General features: G+C 54.6%; 5 protein-coding genes across 5 annotated transcripts; 2 read left to right on the top strand and 3 right to left on the bottom strand.

Annotated features, from left to right (window-relative positions):
- Positions 1 to 655: 655 nt before the first annotated feature.
- GCG54_00011389 (COP9 signalosome complex subunit 3) lies at positions 656 to 2,219 on the top strand (the record flags this gene model as incomplete). The annotated part of the gene is made up of 3 exons (XM_045411294.1): positions 656 to 805; positions 860 to 1,069; positions 1,125 to 2,219. The coding sequence occupies 3 exons, from the start codon at positions 656 to 658 to the stop codon at positions 2,217 to 2,219; spliced, it is 1,455 nt and encodes a 484-aa protein (XP_045268352.1).
- A 497-nt stretch (positions 2,220 to 2,716) lies between these two features.
- On the bottom strand, positions 2,717 to 4,715 carry GCG54_00011388 (Replication factor A protein 1; the record flags this gene model as incomplete). Its single annotated transcript, XM_045411293.1, has 4 exons — positions 2,717 to 2,813; positions 2,869 to 4,302; positions 4,356 to 4,610; positions 4,678 to 4,715. The coding sequence occupies 4 exons, from the start codon at positions 4,713 to 4,715 to the stop codon at positions 2,717 to 2,719; spliced, it is 1,824 nt and encodes a 607-aa protein (XP_045268351.1).
- Positions 4,716 to 5,324: 609 nt separating this feature from the next.
- GCG54_00011387 (Hydrolase tropI) lies at positions 5,325 to 6,531 on the top strand (the record flags this gene model as incomplete). Its single annotated transcript, XM_045411292.1, has 4 exons — positions 5,325 to 5,514; positions 5,569 to 5,618; positions 5,688 to 6,381; positions 6,437 to 6,531. The coding sequence occupies 4 exons, from the start codon at positions 5,325 to 5,327 to the stop codon at positions 6,529 to 6,531; spliced, it is 1,029 nt and encodes a 342-aa protein (XP_045268350.1).
- A 232-nt stretch (positions 6,532 to 6,763) lies between these two features.
- On the bottom strand, positions 6,764 to 8,473 carry GCG54_00011386 (uncharacterized protein; the record flags this gene model as incomplete). Its single annotated transcript, XM_045411291.1, has 7 exons — positions 6,764 to 7,166; positions 7,227 to 7,612; positions 7,669 to 7,736; positions 7,791 to 7,827; positions 7,882 to 8,063; positions 8,130 to 8,265; positions 8,381 to 8,473. The coding sequence occupies 7 exons, from the start codon at positions 8,471 to 8,473 to the stop codon at positions 6,764 to 6,766; spliced, it is 1,305 nt and encodes a 434-aa protein (XP_045268349.1).
- Positions 8,474 to 9,589: 1,116 nt separating this feature from the next.
- On the bottom strand, positions 9,590 to 10,755 carry GCG54_00011385 (Quinone oxidoreductase PIG3; the record flags this gene model as incomplete). The annotated part of the gene is made up of 3 exons (XM_045411290.1): positions 9,590 to 10,210; positions 10,318 to 10,679; positions 10,731 to 10,755. 3 exons carry the CDS (start codon positions 10,753 to 10,755, stop codon positions 9,590 to 9,592), a joined length of 1,008 nt encoding a protein of 335 aa, XP_045268348.1.
- Between the last annotated feature and the right edge of the window lie 4,465 nt (positions 10,756 to 15,220).

Here is a 15,220-nt window from a genome sequence, read left to right as displayed (position 1 = left end):
GATTGTTGGAAGTATTGGATGACCACACATAACACTGCCAAATCTCGGTGTAAGAGGGGTAGTGCCCCGCTGCTCAATTACACTACCTTAGTGTCGACCAAGCTATTCCTTCACCTTGCTTACGGAGCACCTGAGATGGGAGAGACTAGCGAAATCAGCAACTTCCAGCTCAATTTTTTAACTTCTTCTGAATGGCCTTTGGGGTTTCTACCTCATTCCAGTTATGTCCAGACCTTGCTTTATGTTTAAAAAGGAACCTGTAGGCAATGCTGCTAGTAAGGATTGCCAGTTTATCCGAGAAACAAGCGACTGGGGAAGCTTCGGATAAGCTACGATGAGCACGGACCATACAAGGCACCCCACCACGGGTCGCCAGCTCTACCGTACCTTCCTTGCCGGAGGACCACTGTGGGTGCCATCAAGCTTCCATACCCTCCAGGCTGCCAACAGGTACAACAACCTAAACTCGCGATCACTACTTCCCAAATTTCACAAATCACACTGACTTTCCTGCGAGTCTGTCTCTGTCTCTTCCAAGAGAACAATCGTCGATAACCTAGCCGACTTCTTCGGCTGCTGTCCCGTTGGTCTCCGCGCAAGCTTGCCGACTTCACTTCGCATCTCGGTCCCGGCAAGGCGCCAACACGACGGCAAGATGGATGCCACCCTCCTCTCATTTGAACCCGACCAGGGCATGTCAGATGAGGTCTACGATAGCGCGCTCAAGAACCATATCGCACAGATCTCGAGGCTTTTCAAGGACCTGGGAAACGAAGTCGTGGCCAATGCCCCTCAGCTCCTAGAGGTCCGTTGGCGCTTGCTACTGTCGTCGTTTGACGTTTGCTGACCCATGTCCCAGATCGTGAACCCCGCCACGCACTCGGTTGCCTTCCTTGCGATTCTCAACACATTGAAGCGCCTCGACGATACCGGTCGTTCCATACCTGCCGACGCCTTCCGAGAATACACCCTCAAGTTCCTGCTGTCCTTCGATCCGAGACAAATACGCTACGTTGGTGATGCCTTTTCCGATCTGGTCAAGGATGTCGTGGATTGCAAGTTCTACCCGGTATGACGAATTTGCTTGCCATATGCTTTCTCATGGCTAATTGCTGCTTTCCTAGGCCCGTCAAGCTATCGAGATTGTCGCGATCGTGCTGAGAAGACTCGATCCCGATTGCGCGGTGCTCACGAGCCACCATGTTGCAGTGGTCAAAATGGCCTACGAGACCGATAACATTGACCAAGTGCTTCCCCTGGTCGAGAAGCCATGGGTTTTCCTTCCTGGAATGAAAGACCAAAGCCAGCCAGCCTACCTCTGCGATGTGACAGCTTCCCCCGCCTCGTACATCAACACAAGCACACACCTCAGCCAGAAACTCACCCGGGAGGAGGTCATGCAACATGAATGGGTCACCGCTCAGATATTCACCGCCAAGCTGAGGTGGGCAGATGCGCACAAGGCATACCAGAGAATAATCAGTTGGCCAACAAGGGACGGAGCTACGAGCAAGATCATGACCGATGCCCACAAGCGATGGATTCTTACGGGCCTCCTGACCCTCGGCCAAACCCCCACTCCTCCGAGCTTCATTGCGCCTGCCGCCACCAAGAACTACGCCTCACTCTCAAAGCTGTACGCCGATATTGGCTCGCTATTTTCCACTGTCAACGCCGAGGAGCTTAAGAGCGCGGTCGAGGCAGGTACACCAACCTGGGTCGATGACCAGACTACAACACTGCTGAAGGAAGTTGTGAAGGCGTACCAAAAGTGGCAGATTCTTGGCCTTGCAGATGTCTATCAGAAGATTGGCGTCTCAGAGATTCGCGAGAAAACTCTCAGTGCAGAGACAGCGAAGAGTTTGGAGACAGACGTCGAGACAGAGGCGCTTCTCCAAGATATGATCCGCAGTGGAATGCTTGTTGGCGCGCTGGAGACCAGCCCTGACGGCGCGAAGTGCCTTACATTTCTCCCACGTGATCAAGAGATCGAGCACACTGAGTATAAGAGGAAGATCACCGACGATGCCCGTATTGAGACGCTCAACAAATGGGCCAAGGCGAGCGACGCTCGGCTTATGTTTTCGAAGGACTACGCTAGGCACATTGACCGCGAGGCTAAGCGTTCACAAAAGGATTCATCCAGCCAGCATGTCGAGATGTTCGAGACATCTATCGAGGACGAGGATCTCATGACTGGCATTCAACCGACTCGCTAGAAGCCACCCTATTTGATGCAGGGGTCCAGATATGATGATACGCGAGCCTTATGAAGTAATGAAGGCACGAGACGGGATCATGGTGACAAAGGACTACAGGAGTGCGGTTGGAGAAGGCACGGTATTTGTTGTCATTGATCCGAGGAGCTTCCACGTGAGATGGTGGGCATTAGGCCGGCGTTACGAGAGCAGGTTTATTGGGAATTGCTTTGTAGCCCACAAGTGGCATTTGCTCCGCGACTTGCATCAAGGCGGGCTCGGGTTGCATAACTCGAGGACTAGAGGAAACATAGCAAAATGGGCATCTTGTCTGCCATTAAGTTTTTGTTCATTGTGCGAAACATTTACGTTGACAATTGTGTGACCACTGGTCCTTGCCTCGTAGCTCATGAGATTCTAGTCATCCACTCCTATCTGCTCCTTTCCGCCACCATTTTCTATAGCTTGGCAAACCGCGCCAAATCTCTTTCCGTAACGTACAGCAGCGCCGTCAAATCTTATGAGCTGATGCCAAACTGCTTGATGAGGTCGGCGAGCTTAGCACCCTCCGACTTGAAGTCAATTTGGGTGGCACTCATGACCTGGTAGCGAACTCTGCGGTGTTTGTTAGCATTGTGCTGGATCGCACTGAACAGTGGACGTCACATACCTCTGAGACTCTCCAAAAGTATCCATCTTGGCACGGCAACGGAAGTTGAGCTTGCGGCAGTTCGCTTCCTCGAACGCCTGAGCCAACTTTGTCTCATCATCCTCGCGCAGGGCCATGAGATCGTCAGCAGACATGCCCATGACAATCCGGCCAACGTCGTCGAAGCAGCTGAGCCACAGCTGGTTGGTGTGGTCGCAGACGTTGACGGACATGATGTAGCGGTACTCGGGCCTCGGGTGAGAGATGTCACACTTCTCGCAGCGCCAAGTACCGTCGCCCATGTCAGTAACCTTCTTGCTGCAGCCTTCGGACATGCATGCAGGGTAGGCGAAGTTGTCCTGCTTGATGTACACGATGGTAGCCTTGAGGTTGAAGTAGTCTTGCTGCTCCATGCCAAGATTCTCCTCCTTTACCTGCACAATAGACTTGTCCTGGTCCTTGCGGCCAGTTGCATTGCCCATGCTTGCCATATTGTTGTGGGTGTTGAAGGCATCATTGCGGCCAGACGAGTCGTACCATCCCTTCAGACGGTGAGCTTCCGTAATATCGGGGTCAATTGACATGGTACCGGAGGAAAGCAAGCTCAAACTTCGGCCACCAAAGTCGGAGACCTTGACGCCCTTGAAGGCCACAACGGATTCCGGCTTGGCATCGAAGCCCGTAGCGCTCTTGCCCCAGATGGTGACCCGGACGGAGTAGTTGGTGTCGTCGACGAGGGTCAGCTCTCGCTTCTCGTAGGGCTTGCCAGTCGACTTGGAAACAATTTGTGATACCTCAGCAACGTCCTTCAGAACACCAATGACGTCAACAGTTGCATCCTTCTCAACCTCCTGCAGTTCTTGAATATTGCAGAAGTTGAACCGCACCTGCGGCACATTGCTCTGGTCCTCGGCCTTCTCAATGAGTGTATCACGCTCAAAGGTAAGTTCGTAATCATTGGGGAGGTTCGTGAACTGCTTCTTAGCAAGCTGGACCTTGCACGGGTTGGAGATGTAGTAGACGCTTCCCTCCTGGAGCAAGTCGTAGTATTGGTCGACCTGCTCGTTGAAGCCAGTGGCCTTAATCTCGCCGCTCTCGTCGAGCAGGTTCACACTGAAAAGCTTGCCCTCTCCGCTAGGCTTGTGCCATGTTCTAATGTCCGACTTTTGGGTGACACGAGCCTTGATGGTCCATTTGTGGGCATAGGGGGAGAGGGCTTCGATAGGGTAGATGTTGTTGCTTCCGTGTTGGCCACTGCCTCCTCCGGCGGTTCGTGTTGGTATCGACTGTTGGGGCTTGGGCTTTGTCTCTTCCTGCTTGACTCCATAGAAGTTCTGGCCGCCGATTGTGGTGTTGGCGGCTGGTGGGGCCTTGGCCTCGAAGGCTTGAGGCTCGCCAATCTTGTCTGGTGTTCCCAGGTTCTCGATCACCTCGAGGCCCAAGATGATGAGGATGCTGAGGGGGGTTTAGCGCCATCCTTTACAGCAAGGAAGAGCAAGAATACATACTTCTTTCCCTTGACAGCGTTTGCCTGGTATTGGGTGATGCGCACGATGCAGTTTCTCACCAGCTTACCGTCATGGACGACGTGGTTCACTTGGGTGGCCAGCATGCACTGGACGTAGTTGTTCACATCGCTCAAGACAATGCGATATCTCTCGGCACCGCCGCCTGCTTGTGCGGCCAAAGGCTTGATCTGCAGGCACTGGAGGACAGGAACGGGGAATCTGGAAGCGGCATTGTCACCATCGCTGAAGATGGCACTGTGAAAGTTCTCTGTCAGTACCACAGGGGCAGAAGGGACGAGGGGAAATAGAGAAAAACACGTACTCCAAGGCACCCTTCGTAATTTTGGATTCAGCTTCCATCGTGAAGTCAGTCGAAGCGTATATGTCGATGGTGAACAATTCGATCGGCTAAAGATTGGGTTGGGTTGTGAGGGATGTGCAGCAAGTTCTTCGCGAGATGCGGGAGGCAAGGACGCGTCTGAACGCGTTCTGTTTAATGACTACACGTCCCCGGTGCGATGGCGGGGTTCGTTTTCTGCCTAGCTACCGACCTTAGGTAAGCTGGTCCCTGCACCATCTCACATGCCGGGATGGGGCCAGTGGTCAGACACGTACCTTACCTTACCTCATCAAGCGCCAGGCGCAGCGGGGGCATCTGTGTGCGCGGGGCAGCTCTACCTACCTAGGTACCAGCATCAAGCTGAGACGTCATCCCTGGAGAGTACCTCACGGAGCTACCTGTACACGTACGCTGTAACGTACTAACTTACCGCTCTGAAGGGCTGTGCAAAGGGAGACGTGACCAACAACTCGCTTGTATGCCAATGTTTGTCGCAACCACCTAGTTAGCCCTACCTTCATCTCAACCAGCCGTTCGCTTCAACTCCAAACGCAGCTATTTTCTTGTAGCTCCCCACCTTTATCGTGATACCTAAGAACCACACTTGCCCCGACACCCCGCCGTACATCATGACCCAAGTCGACGTAGCGACGAAAGCTCCCGAAAGCGATGCCGCCGAGACGGTGTCCGAGAGTGTCACTGAACCCACGACAGAGGCCACCTCTGCCGCCGACACACCAGCTCAGTCTACTAGCCCGACCACCACAACTGCAGGAGCCGGAGAGCACAGCGAGCACTGCGTGACGGACCGCCCGACTCGTGAGTGCGCCAACAAAGCATCTGGCCGTTATGCGCCTTACTGATATTCCGCAGCTGCTGGCCAGTCTTCGAGTGGAGAGATCATCAAGATCAACGGTGTTGATGTGAGTAGCTCCCTGCGTCGCAAGCGTTATCGGTCTGCGCCCCATCGATTCCAAGCTGACTTTCTGCAGGTCTACGTCTCCAAGCCCGCCGACTATCCTCATGCGCCCTCCAGACTCCTCCTCCTCCTGACCGGCGGCACGGGCCTCAAGTCGACGAACAACCAGATCCAGGCAGACAAGTTCGCGAGCGAGGGCTTCGTGGTGGTCATGCCTGACTTGTTCAATGGGGATGCCGCGCCCAACTCGTCAAGATTTGACGACACCGAGGACACTGGGTCGTTCCTCGACACCTTCAAGCTCAAGATCGTCGAGACGGCAAAGAGCTTCCAGATTGATATGTGGCTCGCGCGGCAGACGGAGGAGAAGGTCCTGCCCATCCTCTACAAGGTGGTCGACGGTTGCAAGGAGAAGTTCAGTGACGCGGTCAAGAACGGTGACGGCGTCTATGCTGTTGGCTACTGCATCGGTGGACGATACATTCTGCACCTCGGATCCGACAGAAGTGTGCCAACAGGTGGCCAGGGCCCGGCCGCTGACGCTGAAGCTGGGGAGGTCAAGAAGGGACCCTTCATCAAGGTCGGCGCCATTGCACACGGAGCATCTGTCATTCCAGACGATTTCAACGGCATCAAAGTACCGATATCTTTGGTTTGTGTCGAGAACGATCCTCTTTTCCCTGAGGAGGTCCGCACCCACGGCGAGGATGTCATGTCCAAGGCGAATTTGGAACATGAAGTCCAAGTCTACCCCGGTGTGCCTCATGGTAAGAACCCGTTGGTGATCCTTGTCGACGAAACATGATGCTGATGATTATCTAGGATTTGCTGTTGTCGGCGAATACCAGGATGCGTCAATTCAAGAAGCCCAGACCACCGCGTATGAGCAGATGCTGAAGTGGATCAAGGAACATTAAGGAATGGATGAGGAATGCTTATGTTTGATTGCTTGAGCCCATGATTCTTTTATGATAGTCCAGGTCGCAACCTATGATGTACACGGTTCTTCGGTGAGCCTTTTCCCGATAGCTCGAGGGGTATTCCGTATTCAATACTACATGACTTCTGATTCCCAAAATCCCCAACCAGTAACGCCAAATATTTCAGTTCCATATGATACACAGTGTTTCGAAAATCTTGACGCCTGATTTATACCTTGAAGTCTGTCTCGCTCGCAAAACTTGAGGCAGCATGGCTTGTGTTTGGCGTCGTCGCGCTGCTGCATGCGCTCTTGTCGGCCAACGCCGTCGTAGCGCTGGGTGAATTGACTGCAACCCTCAACTCGAGCGACCGATCCTGGAGCACTCTGTGAGATCTGCGACGTGACGAGTCGCCTGTTCCAGATCTGCCTGTCAAGTTGGTGGTGACATCTCTGAACTGGCGAGTGCCCTCTCGCAAGAGCTGTCGTGCGTTGGGCATGCAAGAGACGACTACTCCAGTACACAGCTCGATGCAGGACCAGATGATAGTTCCGCGCGCATCGGCAGTGGCGTTGGATGACGTCGCAAAGTACACCAAGCTCTTGACACGGATGATGCTGACGACAGTAAGACTGAACCCATGTTAGCTTTCAACCTTTTCCCTTGACTTTTGCGGCACGGGAGCTACTCACAAGATGCCGACGCAGAACATGGCCATGATGCCAAGCTTCTTCCTCAGTTTGAGATTCAACTTGTACAGCTGCGTCAGGGGCAGCACGAGCATCCACACATCAAGCGCAATGTTCATGCCACCATGGGCCAGACCCAGTTTGTTGAGATCGAGGACAACACCGCGGGGGTCCTTGTCGCGCCAGCCCTCCCAGATGAGCCATGTAGGCTGTCTCTGGACGAAGCTGAGGACGATGAAGATGAAGCCGACGAAGAGATCGTAGGCCAATGTCACCCAGACAGTCCTCCTGAACCACTTGTCCGGGAAGATTCTAAGGAAAAAGTAGAGAATGGAGGCTTTTATGATTGCCAGAATGAAAATGTAGTGGGTTTGTACGGCCAGAAGAAGCTGCCGAATGTTAGGGATGATGCTTAATAGGTCTCAGTGAGCAATACGGTACTGACCCTTAGAAAAGAAGTGATTTGGTTTTCATTGAGGGCCCAAATGTCTAGACCAAGTCCCTGAGGGATCACTAAAGTCACCATTTAGTTTTGACTCTAGTCTGAGTTATGCTCTGTCGACTTACTGTACTGGATCAAGACTATAAATGGGATCAAGAAGGCCTGAGAGGGGTTCATGTTAGTGAAAGTCGTCTGAAGTTGGACATACAATCATACATATGCGATGACCATCAAACTATCATCGAATCCCCATGACGAGAACCGGAGAACCTTGACGGCAAGCCGGCATGCGAAGAAGACAGTCGCGACCCCGAACATGGCGAGACTGGTCACCTTCGCCTCGTTGCGATGGTCTGCCTCGGGCAGACCGCATAATGTCCTCGAGATGTTGAGGAAAGCTGCGACAGTGTTAGCCATCCCTCGTGAACTCTTCGCAACAATAAGCCAGCATTCAGTCTACTTACACAGCGACTCAATGACGGTGCATGCTGGCTGTACACACCCGCTGACAGCGGTGTTGAAGCCTTCATCAACACACAGCTGGGCCTGTGTCTTGTTGGCGAACTGTGGTTGGGCCAGCGCCTGGCCAAAGCATTTGAGCTGGAGGTCGCCAGTATGTTAGCATCAGATCAGTGCACCGCGGTCAAAGCAGAGTTTCTGCCTTTACTTCCAGATACCTTCAGAAGCAAACATGGGATGAAGTGAGAATACTAACGGCGCATGGTGGAGCATCAGCCAGGGACTGCGCGACTGTGAGCCTCAGCAGGCACGACACTCCCAAGAGGACGAGAAGCCGCAGAGTCAGCATCATGGGACTTTTCTGACACAGAGACAATGGGAAGGACAGGACAAGAGAGTCAGACCCGGTGGGAGGACGGACCAGGTGCAGCTTTTGTCTTCTACTCAGTTTATGACGGAGACGATCGCACCAACAGCACAGGGAAAACAACAAAAACGCCGCCAGGCGCTACTTCCCTCTCCCCTCTTCATCATCTTCTTTGGATCCGCAAATGACGAGCGCGGGCGACGGTACCGACACAAAGATGGGCGCGAATGGTCCTATAGCGCCAGGGCCTAGGGCTCGATAGGTCGTTAGCGGCGTCGACCGTACCTTTATCCGTTGCCAGTCCGGCTCGAAGGCCAAGCACGTCGCAATCCAGGGACTGGACGGACCACTCAACGGGAATTCCCAAAGGACTAGAGGCCTTCCCAGAGAAAGAAAATAGGGGGGGCCTCGCCACGTCTTGGAATGTCTCACATCCCGCCATATGCAGCCCGCAACCAGTCAGAACACACTGAGAATTGGACCAGACAGGGCCAGGCGAAGATCCACGAAAGGCGCGAGTTTTCCGGGGTGCTGTTACGTTGCGAATGCCACAGAATTGGGGAAAGCAGCAGGCTAAGCGAGAAGCTCGCCAGCGCCGCAAGCGTCCAGCCTCAAAAACTCTAAAGGAGGAGATTCTCTGCCAGCCAGGCCAGAGAATGCTCGAGCGTCCCGGGGATGGGTTTTACCGGTGATAAGACACCGAGGTGGAAGGTGGACATTCCTCGAAGAGGCAAGGTGCTGTCAGTGTCAACCCGCTCGTCTGCATTCTGTGAGATGACCTGGGGCAGCCACACGAGGCGAAATCGAATGACGAGTGCCTTTGTTCACATTGGCGGTCGCCCAGGGGAACTCGGAAACCGCTGAGAAGACCGTCTCGTTCAGCTTCGTACCGTTGGGTGGCGACGCCAGCCAAGCTGATGGGTGACAGCGGCCGCCAGAGCTGGCCAAAAGGCCTCGGTCGTTATCCAACCGGGTCCGCCCCTCGCGAATGGCGGGGGGGAGGATCCAACTATCACCGACGATGCATCAGCTCGAGAAGATGTGACAAGCTTGGCGTCTGTTTGACACTCTACGGATGCTCTATGGCTTCTTCGGCACTTAAGAGATGGTACAGATAATCTTGCCCGAGTTCTTGTTCGCCTCCAGCAACGCATGGGCCTGCTGGATCTCCTCCCAGGGGAGCACGGTGTCGATGACCACCTTCAGCGCGCCCGTCTTGAAATGCGGAATGTACTCCTCCAACCGGTCCCTCAGCTTGCCCTGGTACTCGACGTCCCGGCTGCGCAGGGTGCTGCCCTCGATCCTGATGCGCTTGTACAGCAAAGGCCCGATGTTAGCGTTCTCGATCTGCGGACCGCCTAGCAGGCCTAGCAGCACGATATGCGCGTCCCGCGCCGCAACGTCGAGGTTCTTTTGGAAGTAGGTGCCGCCGACAAAGTCCACGATGAGGTCCACGCCCTTGCCGCCGGTCGCTTCCTTGATCTTCTCGGCCCAGTCCTCCTCCTTGTAGTTGAAAGCTGCCGTGGCGCCAATGTCCTTGACGACGAAGTCGCACTTCTCTTTCGAGCCGGCCGTTGCATAGACGGCGGAGGCACCCGCGTCCTTGGAGAGCTGGATGCCAGCGATGGACACGCCAGAGGCACCGGCGTGCCAGAGAACAGACTTGCCCTTTGAGAACTCGCCAACGAGAATGAGGGCTTGTGTCGCCGTTATCCAGGTCTACCGTAGTGTTAGTGAAGAAAAAGACAGCGCCGTTGTGATGCCGTTGAAAGGGGGTGGAAAAGAAGTGGGGTTCTTCGGCAGTTATGCTTCTTCTTCAAACTCACCTCCGGGATACCAGCGGCCTGTTCCCAGGAGAGGAAATCAGGCTTGTGCAGCAGCATCTTGCTGTTAACGGCAATGTACTCGGCATACGCACCGCCGTACGCAAGGCCGAACACCTCGTCGCCAGTCTTGAAACTGCCGTGCTCGCCATCTCCAAAGGACTCGATCGTGCCGCTGAACTCGACGCCGAGGGTCTTGGGCGCCTGGGGCGGGAGCGGGTAGTTACCCATGCGTTGGATCTGGTCCATGCGGTTGATGCCGAAAGCCTTGATCTTGACGAGAGCCTCGCCTTTACCCGGTGCCGGCTTCGGGGTGTCGGCATTGATGAAAAGGTTCTCCTTCGGACCCTTGCCGTCCTTGATGTCTGTGAATCTGTGAGCCGGCGAAGTGGGACTATGGCCGCAGGACCGCTTACCGACAGCTCTCATTTTTGAAGCCATTTTTAAGTAAACTCACTCTCACGACAAATTGTCTCAAAGAACTGGGAGGGGAATTCTAGATTCCAAAAGAGGTGTTTTATGAATTTCCCGCGCTTTGGGGCTGTCTATTGATGGAGCTGGAGTGAGGCCGAATTCCGGTGCCCCTCACTCCGAGTGCTGAATGACGTTCCGCGGTTCCGTCCTGTTCCACTTACTAATACATACAGTCGGAGCGCCGCCAAATGTGGCCGTGGAGCGCGCGCGGCGATCAAGACCGACATTCCCGTCCCGTCCCCGTCCGTAGGCGGGCGGACCCTCCAACCTAAAACAATCGTGGTTGATCGCCATCCAGCCCTATCCGAGGTGCTCAGCAAGCACCCACACTTGACATAATCTGGACCACGTCCGACAGGTTACCGGGGTAGGAGCTGGTCTTACGTAGATTCGTTCTCGCAACGGTCGTGCTGGCCCGGCCTTCTCATTTGGTCATTGATGCTCATCTCGCCAATCGTATTTTGCCAGGAGAATTTGTAGGTATTGGGGATGCTTTCCGATCGGTGGGTCTTTGATTGGGGACAGGCTGCATCGCATCGGCGCTCGCGTCGACGCCAGCTACTTTCAGCTCAAGAGCATGGCTGGAAGGAATCCTTGTCTAGATGTCAGTATTCCTTCTTGGAGAATCTCTGAAGACATCGTCGTCGTAGCCGGATGGCATGGCTGGTTCAAAGCCAAAAACGGATGAATCTTCGAGGTGCGAGCACGAGGACAGGCTGTAGCAGTTGGTTCGGACAATGGCCCATGGGGGTTTCTCTACAAAGCAGTTGAGCCTAGAGAGCATTCAGGACTTTCCGGGCCAGGCCAAAACGTTGGCTCGAAATAGACGAGTGGTCCCATTCCCAGCTGCTACGCGATAAATTCGCCGAGCAACGCTTGTTTCTCCATGAGACTGGCCGTCCTGTGGTGGGTGGCGGACTTGGTTCGAAGAGTGATTTTGTCAGGCTGCGCCCACCAGGAAAAGGCCGCGTTTGCTTGCGAAACGATCAACTTGAAAACATTCTGAACAATGGTCTCGCAATGAACATGTATTCTCAGGTGGCCGTGATGAGTGGTTAGCTTTGTCCTTAGACTTCCACTTGGATTCCATCAACCGATAGAGTCCAACTCATACTTCTCACAAATCCTGGTGTTTGTCGGCCGGGTTGATCGTCTCCTCGCAGTTGACAATAATCGCCGCGCTCCCAGAAGGCCATGTGATGAGAACGGTAGAGCGACTAGCCCACACAAGAGAACTGACATGCTTCACCTGGGTCGGCACAGATGTGATGTGCGCCCGGCTCAGGCAGCCAAAAGACTGTCGATTCTACCCCGGAAAATACTCTGCCAAGCGTAAAATCTGCAACTTGACTGAAAGAAGAGAAGCCCTGAGCCTGTCAGAAGATGGTGACAGGACAATGACCCATGGAAAAGGCGGCTGTCAATTTCGGCAGGCCGGAGAGTGCAGCATCTTCTCAGAAATGTGACAACCAGTGGGGCCAATCGGAAGGATACGAGGTGAATCGAAAGAAAAACGAAGGTCGGAAACGTTGATTTGAAGGCGCCAAAACATCAACTAGGAGAAAAGTGATGACGCGACATGGACTTGGGGCGCCTTTATGCCTGGTCGGCGAGGTTATCTCGGACCATTGCCTTCTTTAAAGCCCAAAAGCAGCAAGAAGATGCTGCAGGTACGATCCCATCCGCTTCCTGTGCCATGTGCCACGTACCACATGTGAGCTGACAGAGTGGAAGGAGGAGGAGGAGCAGGAAGAAGGAAGAGGTGTGGACTGATGAGGATCGGTCAATAGTTCATCTGAGTCGCCCAAGGTCTGTGTGTTGTGGAAATTAGATGATGTGGAAGGCCAGCCCATATTTGCGGCACAGACCACCACCATCACAACCGGGACACCATCTGCAGGCCGCCTGGCCGTCGGGGGCGAGCGACCCGCGGCGGGAAGCTGGGCCGGCGTCGGTGCTTGCGTGTTCTCTGGGTTCTCGCCAGTTATGCTTTGCAGGCTGCTCGCTAAAACTTGTCGACAGCCTCATGTCCAGTCCAAGCCATGCCGACGGCCAGGCGCGGAGCGCCCGTTCCTAGGCCCTCGGTGGCTCTTGAGATACAACAGAGGCGTACAACCGGGATCGCTTCCATCTGGGCCGCCCAGTCCAACCCAGCAGAACCATCACCAATAGTCGGCGCCTTGGTATGACATTTCTCGCCATTCATCCGGTTCTTGGCTGAGGAGACGCCGCAGGATACCTTTGACAAGACGTTGTCAACGGATGGGATCCTACGGGAATGGAAAAAGCTTTCCAGGTCACGGCGCCTACGGAAAGCGTGTGGCAGGCATGATACGAGGAAGATGGCCAAGCCCGCAGAGAAGCCGCCATCACCGTTGAGTGTGCCTCAATCGGGTTCCCGTCCAGTCCGAATAATCTGCAATATGCGCACTGCCTCAAAGTCGATGATGTCGCTGGCCGCATTTGGGGTCCGTGAATCGGTGCCCACGGTTTTCATCTCCGCAACGTGCCACTGGATCTTGATATCGGCTGTGACGAATACGGCTGATCATCTTGATTTCCTCCGGCGATAACCATATTCTGGTCTCCGCCTCTTGTCCCCGCCAAATGCAAGGACACTTACTGTTGGCTGTCGAAAGCAGAACAGTGACAGTCAGGGCCCAGCTGGCTTGCTTCAACTCATCTTCAATGGCAAGGAAAGGGTCCTGGGGATCCGGGGACCGTTGGGCTGGCCCCCTGTGCTGATGAGACTCTGACATGCACGGTAAAAGGCCCTCGTGCGGGAGGCCCTGGTCGTCTTGCGGGGGACGAGCTGCCCGAGGCTTCCCTATTGCCCGAGGGGAGAGATGATGACGGCCGTCCAATGTTTTCTCAGTTCTTTGCAATGCAGGTTTGCAGTTCGTCCAATGTTTTGGTCTAAGCGCTGGGTGGTCAGACGAAACAGGGCCTAATCACCGGGCTTTCGTCTGAATTCGGACTCGTCCGGGATTCCACCAGGTGCTTGGTCCCTTCCATGGAAGTTCTGGGCTTGCCGTGGTTGTCTTGGGTCAATGACAATGGAAGTCATTGTCAACAGACTGCCAGATCCTTCTGAGGCTGCAGATATATGACGGTCGGAAATGCCAGAGACGGTGTCAATTTTGGCGAGGAGGATGACGCCTCTCTACCTGCCTAGCCAATGGCACTGGCTACAACGGGCATGAGTGCTTAATAGGGAATGCTGGATGACTGTGGGATATCGGGAAGTTGAGAAGACAGGAGGAACTGGCCCTACGGATACTAAGGTACCAGCAAGTCCAGGGCAGGTGAAGGACAGGTCGGGTTCGGGCCCTTGACCCTAACTCGACTGCGGCATATTTTTCCGGCTGGGTGGCAGGTGAGGTCGGGTGAGTGCTAACAGTCAGGTACCCGGTGAACCCGACTCGCCGTCTCCGCTAACCTACCTCCTTAACCATGCGCTGCATTTCTATCCGTAGAGAACACCAACAAGACGGCAGCCCTACCTGCGAACCTGGACACAGCATTGTTCAGGACAATAGTCTCATCAACGGTTTCACGCCATGCAAACGCACAAAGCTCGTGGCGCCTATGGCTGGCCATTGTCGCCATGCCGTGGCCAACAAGCATGCGAGCCTGCCTACCGGTATCGCTACGGCTCGCGGCACACTCGAGTCTTTTCCACATGAAGTCGAGTTCGGCCAGCCGTGGCTTTCGATAAGGCCGTTTCCCAACCGCCACGCGATGTCTTACTTCCGGAGACTCATTGTGGCTGCGCTTGGTCTTGGTTTTGTTATTTTTGGTCGATTTTAGCCAGGCCCGCGGCTCCGAAAGTGTGCACAGCTGGCCCAGCCGATCTGCCTGAAGCACTGGAATGTTTATCGACGGCAGCGACGGACGGTACCTGCATTAGTGCAATGTCTGGTACCTGATTCGCGCACTTGGTTGCCGTTCATGACGCAGTCACAGTCAGCCGTCAGCAGCGGCTGCAGCATGCACCAGGTCAGACATGCAGCTGGAATCACAGACTGGTGGATGGCAATACCAACCATCAGTGTGTCGGGCGCGTCCAGGCATCGTAAGCCACGAATAGCACGACAAGGGAGACTGCAGCGCATTCTGCAGTCAAATAAAAGATACGAATACCTAGGACGCTCGACAGGAGCGGTCTGGAATCTCGGATCACGGCTGCACGTCAAGCAAACCACCCCCGCCGTCAAACAGGCATGTCCGCCCAGGAACAGTTGGACAGTGACAACGAGGCCCAGCATGTGAGGACGAGCATTGGCATTGCGTACGACTATTGGCAGTCTTGGTGCTGGTTGATGATGGACCCCACCGAAATTAACCAAGCTTACCTTGCTCTCTCTCGCTCCTCGAGTGGTTTTGGATCGACTCATCTCGCTCGACCGACCTCCTTGCAGATTCGGGTTGG

The sequence above is a fragment of the Colletotrichum gloeosporioides genome, assembly GCF_011800055.1.
Source record: "Colletotrichum gloeosporioides strain Lc1 chromosome Unknown consensus_17, whole genome shotgun sequence".
Lineage (NCBI taxonomy): Eukaryota > Fungi > Ascomycota > Sordariomycetes > Glomerellales > Glomerellaceae > Colletotrichum > Colletotrichum gloeosporioides.
The sequence above is the reverse complement of the archived record's forward strand: the minus strand, read 5'-3'. Positions and strand labels throughout refer to the sequence as shown.